Source organism: Mauremys mutica, chromosome 3, assembly GCF_020497125.1.
Source record: "Mauremys mutica isolate MM-2020 ecotype Southern chromosome 3, ASM2049712v1, whole genome shotgun sequence".
In the NCBI taxonomy this organism is placed as follows: Eukaryota; Metazoa; Chordata; order Testudines; family Geoemydidae; genus Mauremys; species Mauremys mutica.
Window position 1 is genome coordinate 3,391,958 of NC_059074.1, and position 15,238 is coordinate 3,407,195.

Here is a 15,238-nt window from a genome sequence, read left to right on the forward strand (position 1 = left end):
GCCCGGCGAAGCTCACCCCCCAGCCGGGGATCGTCCCGGCGACGCTCGGCCTCCGTGGAGCGCAGGCGGCTGGACTGGGAGAGATAAAACAGAGAGCTGGAGGATCGAGAGAAACAGAGGAAACATGAGGAGAGACAGAGGCAGCGTGAGCTGGAGGAGAAGGAGAACCAGCGTAAACACGAGGAGAGGGAGAAGGAGAAGCAGCGTAAACATGAGCTGGAACTGGCCCAGCTGAAAAGCAGGGAGGCCCCGGCTGCGGTGAGTGAGGGGGGGCCCAAGCCTACAAAGAGCTTCGATAAGAACTTCCTGGCCCGGCGTAAGGAAGGGGAGGACATAGACACCTTCCTGACGGCCTTTGAGAATGCCTGCGAGCTGCACCAGGTTGACCCTGCAGACAGGATCCCGTTCCTCACCCCCTTACTGGACTCCACCGCCGTGGAGGTGTACAGCCGAATGAGAGGGGCGGAGGCGAGAGACTACAACCTGTTCAAAGAGGCCCTGCTCCGCGAGTTTGGGCTGACCCCGGAGATGTACCGGAAGAGGTTCTGGAGTCAACGTAAGACCCGGGAGGTCACATAGCTACAACTGGTCAACCAGGCGCAGGGATATGCCCGCAAGTGGATACCTGGGGCCCAAACTAAAGAGGACCTGCTTGACCTATTCATACTGGAGCACCTGTATGAGCAGTGCCCGTCTGACCTGAGGCTGTGGTTGATGGACCAGAAGCCGGAGAACCCGCAGCATGCAGGCCAGCTGGCCAACCAACACATGGACAGTCGGGCAGGGGATAATAGGGAGGCGTCTCGAGGGAGCAGGTCTGCCTCGATGCAGAGAGAGAGTCACCCTGAGACCACCCAAAAGGGGAATCGGGAGAACCCCCTCCCAAAGGGAACGGCCAGCGCCAGGGACAACCGACCGGTTCGAGGGGACCAACGGGACATGCGCTGCTATCACTGTGGCCAGAGGGGCCACCTGCAGTCCCAGTGCCCCAGACCCACGGACAAACTGAGCAGACCGACCCCCCACTGGGTTAACTTGGTAGAGACCCAGTCGGATGAGAGGCAGCGTTCGCAGGAAAGGGGGGCTGGCCACGTGCCACCTGCGAAGGAGGGAGGGGGGCCCTGGGTCGGCCCCTCCGAGGGGCTGGATGCTCCCCGCCCTGAGTTTTGGGTTTACAGGGTGGGCGCGGGGCTGCCCCTCCGGAGCGAGTGCCTTGTTCCCCTGGAGGTAGACGGGAGGGAGGCCACTGGGTACTGGGACACGGGCGCAGAGGTGATGCTGGCCCGGCCCGAGGTGGTGGACCCAGATCGGATGGTGCCCAACACCTACCTGACCCTGAGGGGTGTGATCGGGACCCCATTCAAGGTGCCTGTAGCGAGGGTGCACCTGAAGTGGGGGGACAAGGAGGGCCCCAAGGACGTGGGGGTGCACCCACATTTGCCCACGGAGGTGTTAATGGGGGGGGACCTCGAGGACTGGCCAAGTAACACCCGGGGTGCCCTGGTCGTGAACCGTAGTCAGAGCCGACGCAGGGCCCTGCGCCCTGACAACGGGGAAGGTACTCGGCCCGAGGCGCCGGACCCTGACGTGGTGGGGAGGGAACGCCCAGGGGCACGACCCAGAGGGGCTGTGGCCTCAGACCCAGCCGGTGAGAGAGAGCAGATCCCCGTCCCTGCCCCAGCGGCTGAGTTCCAGGCTGAGGTGCGAGAAGACCCCTCCTTGCGGAAGTTAAGGGACCTGGCCGACCTCGGTGGGGGACAGACCATGGGGGGAGGTGGCCAGAAAAGGTTCCTGTGGGAGAATGGGCTCCCCCAGGGAAAATGGAGTCAGAGGGGATCAGGAGGCAGCTGGTGGTTCCCCAGAAGTATCGCCGCCAGCTGCTGTATCGGGCCCATGACATTCCCCCCTCAGGGCACCAGGGAGCCTGGCGTACCCAGCAGAGGCTGCTACGGAGCTTTTACTGGCCTGGGGTCTTCCCCCATGTCCGGCAGCACTGCCGCTCCTGTGACCCCTGCCAGAAGGGGAGGAAGGCCCAGGACAGGGGGAAAATGGCTGTAGGGAAGGGGCACGGGCGGCATAAGCCTTCCCCCTGCAACCTGCAAGTGCCCTCGAGTCCCCCCGACCTACAGGGGGGCAGGAAACTGGAATGACCTGGGGTAACTCTCCCCCCAGAACGGGGGGGGCCCTGGGGCAGCCATGGGAATGTAGGTGGGTTTGAACTTCTCCTGGTCACTGGCTGGAGTGACCCCGCTCAGTTCGGTCTCGAAGGGGGGAGAGGTGTGACGAAGTGGGACTGTTCTTACTGGGGTGCTGTGTGCAGATCTTAAGTATCTAGCAAAGCAAAGGGCCATGCAGCCGAATGCCTGACACTCTGTCGCCTAGCAACTGATGGCCGGGCCCCTCCCTGCAAAAGTGCACCTAAAGGTGTTGGAGACAAAGGGGTCAGGTGACCTCCTGGCCCAGGAGAGAAGCTGAGCAGAGAGGAGGGGCTGGAGGAGGCTGGGCAGACTGGAGCTGGCTGGGGAAAAGAAGGGAAGCAGAGACAGGGCTCTGATCCCCAATGGGGGCTGTGGGGCACCTGGGGCCCCAAGATGGACCTAACAGGGGGGATCCTGTTATCTGTGCCTGCAAGACCTGTCCTGGACTGTGTTCCTGTCGTCTAAATAAACCTTCTGCTTTACTGGCTGGCTGAGAGTCCTGGTGAATCGCAGGGAGCCCGGGGGTGCAGGGCTCTGACTCCCCCACACTTCGTGACACCAGGTAGCAGCAATTTTGATCTACAAAATAGCAGCCTCTGCCCAGGGTGATCTTGCACACACTGTACAGGTCCTGCACTGGGCGGAGGCCACCATTTTGTAGATCAAAACCGCAGCCTCCTGGCGCAGTGTTTGTGGCGCAGTTCCAGACACACTGGCTCTGCAGATGCCAGTTTGGCCATTTGCACCATTCCAGCTGTGCAAGCATCCAGCTGAGGGACCTGAGTGCAGAAGATCCTTAGCTGTGGGCATCCTCTCTGCTTGAGCTGGGAGGAGCCTGTGCTGGCCTCTCCTCAGATGAGACTCTGCAGTGGCTTGTTAGCTCCTTAAGGCAAGGTCCATATCTCTTCTTGCATCCCTGTTGGCGCACACGAAAAGAGTCACTGTCTCCATGCTGCCGCAGTATCACCACACAGGGCCTTCCTATGTCCTGGCCTCACTCACCTAACAATGAACTATTATGGTAAGAGACCCAGTGAGCTCATTTTTACACAAAGCATCTGCTTCAACCTCCAGCGGAGAGTCTAGTGATGCAGTTAGGAACGAAAGACGAGTCCAAGAAATGTGCCCACAAACTTGATGGGCTTTCTTTGATAATGGCTTCACCAGTGTTTTGGTCAAGAACGAAGAAAGGCCAGAAATGCCTGCTACACCCCACGGTGCTATCTAGCGACACCATGACACCTAACAAACTTAAATGACACTTGGAAACCCCTGACAAGGAACACAGGAAAACCAAAGTCATCTTTCCAGTGCCGGAAAGCAGAACTTTTGTATCAACAAGTCCAATTCAAGAAAGCCAAGTCTGGGTCTGGCCAAGCTCAGAAAGCATCATTTGAGATGAGTTGCTGCATTGATTTTGCCAGCTGCAATCGATATGCTGAACACAGCACGTGGGGAACCAAACAGAACGGCTTTCCCTAATTTTTCCTCAAATGGAACCCACAGGGGCCAATCGTCTGCAGATGATATTAAACTGCTCAAGATAGTTAAGACCAAAGCAGATTGTGAAGAACTTCAAAAAGATCTCACAAAACTAAGTGATTGGGCAACAAAATGGCAAATGAAATTTAATGTGGATAAATGTAAAGTAATGCACATTGGAAAAAATAACCCCAACTATACATACAACATGATGGGGGCTAATTTAGCTACAACGAGTCAGGAAAAAGATCTTGGAGTTATCGTGGATAGTTCTCTGAAGATGTCCATGCAGTGTGCAGAGGCGATCAAAAAAGCAAACAGGATGTTAGGAATCATTAGAAAGGGGATAGAGAACAAGACGGAGAATATAGTATTGCCCTTATATAAATCCATGGTACGCCCACATCTTGAATACTGTGTACAGATGTGGTCTCCTCACCTCAAAAAAGATATTCTAGCACTACTAAAGGTTCAGAAAAGGGCAACTAAAATAATTAGGGGTTTGGAGAGGGTCCCATACGAGGAAAGATTAAAGAGGCTAGGACTCTTCAGCTTGGAAAAGAGGAGACTAAGAGGGGATATGATAGAGGTATATAAAATCATGAGTGATGTTGAGAAAGTGGATAAGGAGAAGTTATTTACTTATTCCCATAATACGAGAACTAGGGGTCACCAAATGAAATTAATAGGCAGCAGGTTTAAAACAAATAAAAGGAAGTTCTTCACGCAGCACACAGTCAACTTGTGGAACTCCTTACCTGAGGAGGTTGTGAAGGCTAGGACTATAACAATGTTTAAAAGGGAACTGGATAAATTCATGGTGGCTAAGTCCATAAATGGCTATTAGCCAGGATGGGTAAGAATGGTGTCCCTAGCCTCTGTTCGTCAGAGGATGGAGATGGATGGCAGGAGAGAGATCACTTGATCATTGCCTGTTAGGTTCACTCCCTCTGGGGCACCTGGCATTGGCCACTGTCGGTAGACAGATACTGGGCTAGATGGACCTTTGGTCTGACCCGGTACGGCCGTTCTTATGTTCTAAGTAAGGGAAGATGAAAATCCCTTCTCGGCTCAGATATACTGCTGCCGGAGCCAGATGCTGGGTATGAACTCTGGGCGTGGTGCTCTGGACCAAGGGTAAAAGGTAAGTATTTGCAATGGGAAGGTCTTATGGAAGTGTGCATCTTTGAGATCGACAGCAGCGAACCAAACCAGAGTAGACAGGGAAGGAATAATCACAACCAGGGTTAGCATCCGGAACTGACTCTTCCTAATGCGTCCGTTTAAAGCTCTGAGATCAAGAATTGTTCAGAGCTCTCCATTCTTTTTTGGGATTAGAAAGTATTGGGATTACAACCCTGTGTTTCTGGAAGTTAATCATACTTCTTCTATAGCTCCTGCTTGCAACGGAGCTTGTATTATGTCATCAATAACCTCTCCTGGGAAGGGTCCCTGAAAAGGGTGGGGAGGGGGGTATAACGTCCGGGAGGGGCTTAATAGTCGACCCCCACCCCGGCAGGTCCGGGGGGAGGCTTAATAGTCTCAATGGGGGTGACCTGGTGGCCAGTTTGCCTTCCGGGCCGGGGGAATTTTTCAAAGTCCCTTCCGCGCCACCAGGTCAACCCAGTTTCCCTTCGCCGGCTGGGGCTTGGAGCTGATTCAGGTCTCCTAGCCTTCCTTTCCAATTATCGGAGCCCAGAGGTTCGACTGATTAGGGCTCTTGTAACAGAAGGGTCAGAAGTCTGTTCTGTCTGCCAAGGAGTAAGTGTGCTGCAGCTAGCACCAGGTGCCAGAGAATGAGTCTCACCTAGGCATTTCAGGCACAATGCACATCTCTTAAACCTGCTTCTTTATGCTGCGATCCACCAGGTCGGCGATGTAAGTATCCCTACTCAGTGCAAAACCCCTAATCTAAACGAGCCTAAAAACACAACAACAGGGCATTTGGGGTCTTTACTATGCTGTGTGGCCTTGTGGGGTTGTCTACTTCGCTCAGCCACAGCATCCACGACCAAGGAGTTAGGTGCTGGGGGATGGTTGGCAGAAATTCAGAACCTTTATCAGGAACATGATCTGCCCTTTTACCAGTTGGAGGTTGGTGGCCAGGGTCTGCCAGATTGTTTTGGGAGGTTCAGGTAAAGCCTTGTTTACAGGCAAAGCTACTGGACTCAAAGTGGCAGTATACAGGACGTCTCAAAGTTCATGGTGGGTCTCATGGACCTCCTCCAAGGGGATCTGGAGGGAGTTAGATCCTCTTCATAAGCTCCTGGAACTGTTTAAAATAATCTGTGTATGCGGGGCGAGCAGGAGAGGTTAGTTATTGGCGTAGCTTCCTCCGAAGGTGCAGAGGCTGATGTGGAGGGACAGGAGGAGTTGGTGATCACTCCTCTGGTGGTCATCACCAGTGTAGCTGGCCACTCTGGAGAATTGTTGCCGATAAGCACCCCCTTGAGTCCCAATACAGCAACTGAGGGGGGCCATAAGGAAAAAGTGGGGCATCCAGGGTTGATCATACCAGGAAGAATGTGGAGTGACAGCAGTCTGTCTGTGTCTTGGAGTTTCTCTCTCAGAAAAGAGAGGTAGCTCTGGGCTGGGAACTAAGTGAATCTCACATGGAAACCAGAGTTAGAGGAGCTATCCTGCTCATAGTCCATGGGAGGAGCAGAAGGGCTGGTGTTAAAGCAGGTTGCTTGTCCTTTTCTAGTGGGTACCTGGGAACAAGGTGGTGCTAGAGAATGATGCAGTGACAGACAACATTCCGGTACCAAGAGTCTCCGTGTACTCTTTAGTAGGAAGGAGGTGGGTTCATCTGAGACAAACAAGTCTCTGGAGAACCTGAAATGCATGCGGTACCAGTGAATCTGCACAGAAACCTGGCGAAGCTCTGAGGTGGGAAGTGGTGGTACCAAGGATGATGTTGGCATTGATAGCACCAGTTGATCAGTTTGCAACGTCAACTTGGATACTGTAGATCACATGGAAGCAGGACCCACCTTCGGTACCAATTTCTTTGATGCAGAGTCCTTAGAATCCCTTGCACCACGATCATGCCTGGGCAATACCAAATAATGCTGGGTACTGTGGGACTTAAAAGTACCTGAAATCTCTGTACCTGGAGAACTTGGCACCTCAGTGGTACCCTTTTGGGGCTGTGAGGTCTTTGGAAACGCAGGTCTCTGTGGTGACCTAGGCTTCTTGGCACCGGAGTTGTCTGTGACGGGATCTGGAGCTCCTCTTCCTGGAAGTCCTGGTGCTAACCCCCTGCAAAGGTCTGGTGAGTGAGTGGGCTGCAGAGGTCAACAGGCGCTGTCCTCATTGCAAGACCACTGTATGGGGCAGGAAGAGAGGAGATCAGGGCCCAGGTGTAAGGCAGGGCTCCATCATGAGAAGACTAAACTTAATTTTCCTGTTTTTTCTAATCCTACTCTTAAATCCTCAAAAAAATCTCACACTTAGCTGGGACACAAGTGTCTCCTAAGCAGCAAATACAGACAGTGAATCCCACCATCTGAGGCAATGTTTAAATCCAGGGCATTTAGCCATGAGGAGACAGATTCCTTCAAAGGCGGGAAAGGCCCCGATGGGGTGAGGGGGGACAAGAAGTCCCCCCCCCAACAAAAGTTACTAAAAACTACTCTAACTAGTAAAACTTAAAAACACTAACTACAGCCTGGAACAAGAAACGCTAAATGAGGAGCTGTTCCCAAAGGGAAAACTAGCTACAAAGTGGGCCCCTCAAGCTGCTGTTTCAGGCTGAGGTGGCTGAGTACGAGGCCTGAGGATAGCGAGGGTGCAGGTGTGGATTGAAGGGCACTGCTGCCAAATGTCTCTGGCCAAAGGCGCCCGGGGGCGCACCCAACATGGAGCACCCCTAGGGACGTTACTGGAAGAACACTCACTGCACGGTGTAAATACAGATACACGGGCAAAGCAGCCAAGGAAGGAGATTCGCATTGGAAACCAGGGGCTCTTGTGTCCAATCCCCCGTCCTTGGGCTTGGTATGCTGCCCAGTGAAGTTACCAGCCCTTCGGGGCAGGGACCGCACGTGCGTGTCCACGCGGCACCCAGCTGGCTCTGGGGTGGTGTATAAACCAACTCTTGCTGCCATGGATGCAGCTCAGTGAGCAGAATGAACCCATCACTTCTGGGTTTGCCAAACACTGGCGCCCACACGCAGAGCTGGCGCCCACATGCAAGGCTGGCGCTGAGAAAGCCCTCTGAGCTCAGTGAATTGTTTTGTCATTTCGCATTGTGCTAGGTGCTCTGTAGAACACAGGATCCTGCGGCCAAGAGCCTCCAAACGGGGCCTGTGGAGAAAGGCCAGGGGTCCAGCCAGGATCAGGTGGTTCCACTCTGTGGCCTCTGAGATGGCGCTGGCTTTGATTGTAAGCGCACACGCACCTGTTGTGGAGGGCACGGGGCGGGGGGGGGGGCGCTCCTCGGCACCATCTGCACATGGCAAAGGTGGTGGCTCAGCAATTCCCCTCAGAAGGTGTTCCAGGCCAAGGGCGGCAGGTGATAGGCTGTGGGGACACCTGTGGGAGGAGATCAACAGGGCATCCCAGATGTGCAAGGAAGGAAGACCACAGCAGAGCAAGAGATGGCGGCGGCGTGGCGCAGCATGGCACTGCACGGCATAGGAGCTTGAAAGGTGCTAGGTAGAACCTGGGGCTGGCCTCCTGGCCCCAAGTGCCCGGGCAGCAGCAAGGCAAGAGTCCATATCCCAGGTGTCTCAATGCCGCCCTGCCAATGCCACGTCTAGCGGCAGGAGCAGCACAGACTCTGCCTGTGGGGAGTGCTGCTCATGGGGGTGATGGGGCTTTTGGGACATTGTTTAAAAATTTACACCCCTTCTCCCCCCAATTTCACACAGGCTGAGAGAGCAGGTGAGGGATTCACTGGTGCCACCACCAACCCCACTCACGCCCAGGGGAGTGACCCCAGCACTCAAGCCGAGCTATCTGCTGATGAGGACCCTGGACCTGTCCAGGAGCCAGCCTGCCCCACGCCAGGGAGAAGGGGACACAGCCCTTGTCCAGGTTACCTCGGCCTCACCTGGCTGTTAGCAGAGCTACCCTGTCACCAGCATGCCCAGCGCTCCCAGGGCCCGGGACGGGAGGGACTGCTGTGTGTTCACAGCACGGCACAGGCTCTTCCTCACTAACCACCAGCCCAAGCTCTGGCAGCCTTGGTAGGGGCAAGTCCCTCTGGCTCAGTGCCAGCGAGGCAGCAGAGGTGGGCACTGGTGTCTCCAGCATTGGCTTGTCTAACACTGCACCCCGAGGCACCACAGCAGCCAGCATGGCTGGACACCGCTCCCCAATCTGTACCCGGGGCTAACCCTCCCTCCGTTAGCATCAATGGCCGGGAAGCACTGGGAGGGGGGATGCATGTTATCAGGTCGGAGCCGGAACTGCCGTCGGAGCACTCTGCTCCTCTGCGCTCGAGGACTGAGCCTCGGGCCAAGTCCTGCGCCAAACAGCGCACATTCCACTTGCTCCGGCCCCCTCCTCCGCCCACCTCACTCAATGCAGACGGCTCTGTAAGCGCAGGAGGCAGAGATGTTACAGGCAGGGAAAGCAAGGCTCTGCCCGCCGAACACAAACGCAGAGCATTACCTCCCCGAGAGGCCAATACACGCAGGTGGAGAGCTGCAAGCCAGCACAGGAGGCCCCATTCCCGGGCTCGGAGCAGTATGCTCAATGCAGCCAGCCTTCAGACAGGTTTTGCTGTCGGTTCTATGCAAGGTGCTCTCCAGGGCACAGCAAGGGGAGCCTAGGGTCACAGAGCCCCAGAAGCATGACAGCACTGTCAGCATAGTGGAGGGGTGATGATTACCGAGCCAGCAGGAGCATCCTCCTTTCCCAGTTTCTCCTGGAGTGTTTCCCTTCTCACCAGCCCACCACAAACTGACCCTGCTTCCAGATGCCACGAGGGGCTGGACACTACAGAAGTGTGAGGACTACTGGTCTGCTTGAAAGGGGAGTAAGAAAGACTGGGCCTACATTGTTCAGGCCCCAACCTGCAAAGGAGCCTGGGTGCCCCACTCATCCAGGCTGGGACTTGTAGTACTTTCAGGCCCTAGTTCTAGAGCAAAGACTAGCAAGTCATGAGTCTCCTGGCCCCACATACCTCCACAGCAAGCTCTGGGCAATCGCCCACTATTGCTCTAGCACTGTGGAGTGCTAGTGTAGGAAGGCCTCCAGCGTCCCCGCTCCTGGGGACACTACACCTGCAGCAATCCCGGTCTCACTCCCATTCCCAACCCTGCAGTCACTGGTAAAGTTGGGCGGGCTTCCCGTGAACTGCCAGTGCAACCGCAGCCGCAGCCAACCACGCAGGCAGCAATCCGGCCACCCCGCACTACTCCGAGGCCCAGGATGTGCACAAAGCAGAAGTAAGGAACGGATTCTTGGGGTATTACCTAAGCTTCCCCACTAAGCCTGGCTCCCCCAGAACCCCAGTCTCTCACTCATCTGGCCTCGGGGATGTCCCAGGACAGTTCCCAGCCCGCACAGGACCTGGTTTCGCTCTAGCCACGCAGCCTCAGGCCAGCGGGTTGCTTTGCCGACAGCGGCAGACAAAACAAGCAAAGCTGAAGAAACAGACATTACAACATGCCCATGGAGACACAAGCCTTTTATTTGCTCCCCATGGGGTTCCCATGGAGGCTGCCAAAGCTGGAAAGCAGAAGCACAGGGCGAAGCTACACGTGAAACGAAGGCAGCGTGCAGGAAGCCAAGCCAGTCGGGAATCCAACACTCTCTTCTGGGAGAACAGCATCTGGTACCACGATCCTTTACCCAAGCCGGAGTCCCATGGACAATGCCTGGCCCTTGAGAACACTGCAGCCCCAGCAGGACATGGCAAGCGGGACATACTTCAGGGCAGAGATTCCGATCCAAGCCCGGCACTTGGCTGCTAGCCACTGGGACCAGCCCAGAGCAGCAGGCCTACCTAGTGGAACTGGCTGGGGAATTACAGCATACAGGCTGATCATGTCCTGAAGGTCCTCGGCCAGCCAGCAGCTGCACCCCACTGGGGTTTCCTAGTGGTCTCCAGTCCGTGGCCAGGCAAGCAGCCTGCCACTGGCTCTAAACCCATCTCAAGTGTGTGTAGCGGGGAGACAAAGCCAGAGAAGTAAGTGCTGCGCACAGCGAGGGCTTTGCCGGGGGGTAGTCACCTTCGAGCGCGCTTTCCTTCCATGTCAGGGCACCACAGGACCAAGATGTGGTCCAGAGAGGTTCTAGGTGGCCAGTGGCCAGAATCACCCAAGCCAGGCAGGTCTGTGGAAGGGCCTTGTTAGTTTGGGGTCAGTAAACCAGTCTGAGCACCTGCGTAGGCTAGCGCTTGGGCTCACCCCCGGTTACATATCATAGCTCTGCCATCCACCCTGCACACTGCAACTCCTAGTGCTTCTCAGCACTTAGCCGGGGAACGAACAAGGCTCTTGTATTATGGCCCGAGCGCCCCTTGGACATGGGAATGCTTCTGGGAGTAGCAATGGCTGGGGAATGGAGCTGGAACTCCCCCTGCCACCTTCTCTAGACGCTGCAGTCTCGAGCTGACTTCCCATCACAGCAATCCAGTTAAAACATGGCCTCCGTTGCGTGGCTTTGGGTCCTGCTCTAGGATTTACCAGGCTGTGGGATTTGGACAATACAGTAACTGCCACAGAAAGGCTCCATCTAGCTGGGTAGCTAGCCCAGCACTGCAGCAGCCACAGATCCCTAGGGCTTCAGGAGCAGCAGCTGACCTAGCTGTGTCCAGCTACCAGCTGCAGGGGAGGATGGCAGAAGCCAGGGGGCAGCCCACGCTCCCAAACGGGAGCTGACTGAAGGCGGGGGAAGCTGCGGGGAGCATTGCAGCTGGACTCTGGAGTCTCAAGGCTCTGTGCTGCACTTGGCCACCCAGAGCGTTGCTCAAGACACAGGAGGCAGCACCTCACAAGCAGTTACTGCTCCACGGCAAACCACTTTTATTGAGTTCAAGCAAAGCACAGGCTGGCGCAGGGCTTTCCTTCAGGGGCACCGCCTGACACAGCAGCTCCACATGTACTGAATGAAAGCTAGGAGGGGCTCCCTGCCCAGCTTACCTCTCACTGGTGCCAGGACCCTCGGGCTGCCTTTCTGAGGGCTCTGACTCCCGCCTGCGGGGCCACCAGCCCTGTTACAGCTGAAGGTGAAGCTGGGTGAGGCTTTGATCTGGGGCGAGTTCTGCTGGCTGCCGCTGCTCCCACTGGTGCCATGGCTGTAGCTCCTGGCCCGGGAGAGGGCATTCTCGGAGCTCAAGGCGGGCAGCCCGCTGGAAGGGACAGGGAAAATGGCAGTGAGAGTTTGGTTCCCACACCCCCCGGCTGCGCTAGCCGCTCAATCTGCTCTCCCATGACTGGCAGCATGAGAAGGGCCAAGCTGGAGGCTGCTGCCTGCTGAAACGCCATTCTCTCCTGGCGTCCCGAGTTCAGGCCTCTTCTCCAAACGGCCTGTGCGTACTTCTCGGCAAACGCCAGCTCCCCTTCCAGAGGGCTTTAAAAAAGGGGGTTTCGGGAGGGACAGCAAGCACTGGCCCCTCTGAAGCCCCGAGCCTACTGCAGTGCAGAGCTCAAAGTACCCCGCCATTGGTGCTGTGCACATCCGGGGGCTCCCGGCAGCTCCTAGGGGCAGTGGACTCATCTTCTTTCCTGTTTCTAAAACACTGTGCACACTTGTAGTGCTATGAGCTGGGCAGGGCACCCCATGATCTCACAGATCTGCCAGTGGGCGGGGCAGGGCACTTGACCGCCAGGAAGCCGCTCTCCCTCTGGAGCAGTGTGCTACGTCCCAGCCCAGCCGCTGCCAGAGTTTGACAGGGCTGGGCTCCAGGAGTGTAGTGCTGCCGGGATCCGGCCACCACAGTTTGGGAAGGCAGCGAAGAAAGGTGCTGGAATGAATGGTCTCCCTCCCCCCTGGAGCTTGGCTCGGATGCTGAGGGAAGGGCCCTGGGACCTTCAGGCCCCAGGAGTAAGCTGCGTGGGTCTGAAAGACGGGCCCTCCAGTAGCACAGCCCCTCTCCACACTGCTCAGAGTCATCCCACCTCTCTCTGCCATGTCAGCACTAACTCCGAGGGGTACCCAGCCCTGAGCAGTCCCTAGCCTGCTGGCGGCGTCTGGCTGCAGGCAGAGGCTGCCCCATGGACACAACGCTGGAATTCGCACAGAGTCCCAGCCATGCGGCACCACTAACCTGCCTTTCACAGGCCCTGGGGTGCTGATGCACTCAGCAGACCCGCTAGCCCTATCCCGGGGTCCCCTCCCCACTCCGCCTGGGGGAGATGCAGGCAGGTCCTTACTTGGAGCCCTTCTTGCGGGAGAAGGCAGCCATGCCCTTCAGGTTGCGCACGTGCTTCAGCATCCAGGCTCGCAGGTTGTTGAGGCTGCTGTGCTCAGACATGACAAGCCGGGACCAGGGGTTACATTCTGCCATGTCCAGCGCCGCGATGGCCAACGCCCGTCCAACCTGCAGAGGCAAGAGGCACTCAGTGGGGAAGAGCCCAGTCGGGGAACACCACAGCGCAGCAAATAGGAGAGTCATCGAGTGCCAATCCCAGGTCCTGGGGGCCCGCGTTCGGCGTGGGCAGCATGCAGACAGGGCAGACAACCCAGGGGGCTTCTGGCCCACAGCTCACAGTACTGCTGATCTAGTCTCAGCCGCCCCAAAGGGAGCCAGGAATGCGCCCAGCAGCAAGGACAGGCACTGCCCAACCCTTCCAGCTCAAGCATTCTGGCAGCTGGTTGGCATCCCCCACCCAGTTACGGGGTTTGCACTGTCAGCACTGATACCTTTTACAAATACTGGACAGCACACTGCAAAAACCTGACTCCAAATAAGGAACCAGCAAGGTGAAAGCTGCAGAAACACTGGCCTAGATGGGCCCTGTCATAAATAAACAGATCAGGGTTAAGGTCTCTTTTACCTGTAAAGGGTTAACATGCAGTACCTGATGACCACCTGACCAGAGGACCAATCAGAGACAAGATTTTTTCAAATCTCTGTGGAGGGAAGCCTTTGTCTGTGTTCTTTGTTAGAGCTCTCTTTGGATCTAAGAGAGGTCAGTCATGTCTCCAAGTTCTCCTGGAGTAGTTTCTACTATTTAATAGTGAGTATTAATTAAAAAGGCAAATTAGTCTTTTAAGTTGTTTTCTACATTTGCAATTGTGGGTTTGCTAAAGGAAATTCTTTATTCTTGTTTGCTGTTACTTTGCTTTTACTGAGAAAGAAAGGGGGAGGGGGGATTCTCTCCAGAGATTGATAAGTTTAGACCCTGTATGGTTCTATCTTGAATTACAGAGACAAGTTACTTTCTTTTTATTCTTTAATAAATTCTTTTCTTTTCTTTGGACTTGGTTAATTCCTTCTCTTGTGGAAATTCAGGGGAAGGGGAGGGGGGAAGAGAGAGTTCCTCCTGGGTTTGATTCAAGCAGTTTGAATCAGGTATCTCTTTCCAGGACTAGGGAAGGGGAAGGGGAGGTAAGTCCCTCTTTGTGTTGAGTCAAGGATTTGACTGGGTGTATATCTCTCCAGAGTGGCTAGGAGAGAGGGAGGGGGGAAGTGGGCTGCTTCCCTGTGTGTAGAGATTCAGGGACATTGAATCTGTGTTCCCCAGGGAAAGTTGGGGGACAGGCAGTGTGTCAGACACTTTAACCTGACTGGTGGCAGCGAGAAACAGACCTAAACTACAATTTTAGTTTAGAGGGAAACTAAGGCAGGTCCCCACATTGGAACCCAACAGCTCCAAGTGGGGGTGAAACCTATGACAGGCCCCCAAGGGCTGATTCCATAGGGCTGCTCCCAAGCCCGGGAGGAGTTTTACGGCTCACACACTTTCTGCTCAGTGCTAAGCACTGAGCCTGCCACATTCCCTGCTCGCACAGCTCCGCGAGGAACCGCAAGTGACAGCGCCTGCCCGGTTCCCTGCTCACACAGCTCCGCGAGAACCGCGAGTGACGGAGCCTGCCACATTCCCTGCTCGTACAGCTCCGCGAGAACCGCGAGTGAGGGAGCCTGCCCGGTTCCCTGCTCGTACAGCTCCGCGAGAACCGCGAGTGAGGGAGCCTGCCCGGTTCCCTGCTCGTACAGCTCCGCGAGGAACCGGAGTGACGGCGCCTGCCTGGTTCCCTTCTTGCACAGCTCCGCGAGAACCGCGAGTGACGGCGCCTGCCCGGTTCCCTGCTCGCACAGCTCCGCGAGGAACCGCGAGTGACGGCGCCTGCCCGGTTCCCTGCTCGTACAGCTCCGCGAGGAACCGCGAGTGAGGGAGCCTGCCCGGTTCCCTGCTCGTACAGCTCCGCGAGAACCGCGAGTGACGGCACCTGCCCAGTTCCCTGCTTGCACAGCTCCGCGAGGAACCGCGAGTGACGGCGCCTGCCCGGTTCCCCGCTCGTACAGCTCCGCGAGGAACCGCGAGTGAGGGAGCCTGCGAGGTTCTCCGCTTGCACGGCTCCACAAGGCACTGAGAGTGATCACACCTGCCAGGTTCCCTGCTCGTACAGCTCCGTGAGGAACCGGAGTGACGGCGCCT

At 56.2% G+C, this 15,238-nt stretch overlaps 1 protein-coding gene across 5 annotated transcripts in view; it reads right to left on the reverse strand.

Annotated features, from left to right (window-relative positions):
* AGBL5 (AGBL carboxypeptidase 5) overlaps window positions 1-15,238 on the reverse strand; it is a 48,999-nt gene that overhangs the window by 11,947 nt on the left and 21,814 nt on the right. For 4 of the 5 annotated variants that reach the window (XM_045012080.1, XM_045012079.1, XM_045012078.1 and 1 more), the window contains 2 exons: window positions 13,010-13,176; window positions 11,777-11,985 (listed from right to left, as the gene is read on the reverse strand). In XM_045012080.1, the coding sequence (XP_044868015.1) occupies window positions 11,777-11,985; window positions 13,010-13,176 (376 nt within the window). Of the gene's footprint in view, window positions 1-4,629; window positions 7,007-11,776; window positions 11,986-13,009; window positions 13,177-15,238 lie in introns of those variants that run through there. The other variant, XM_045012081.1, reaches the window with a different exon arrangement.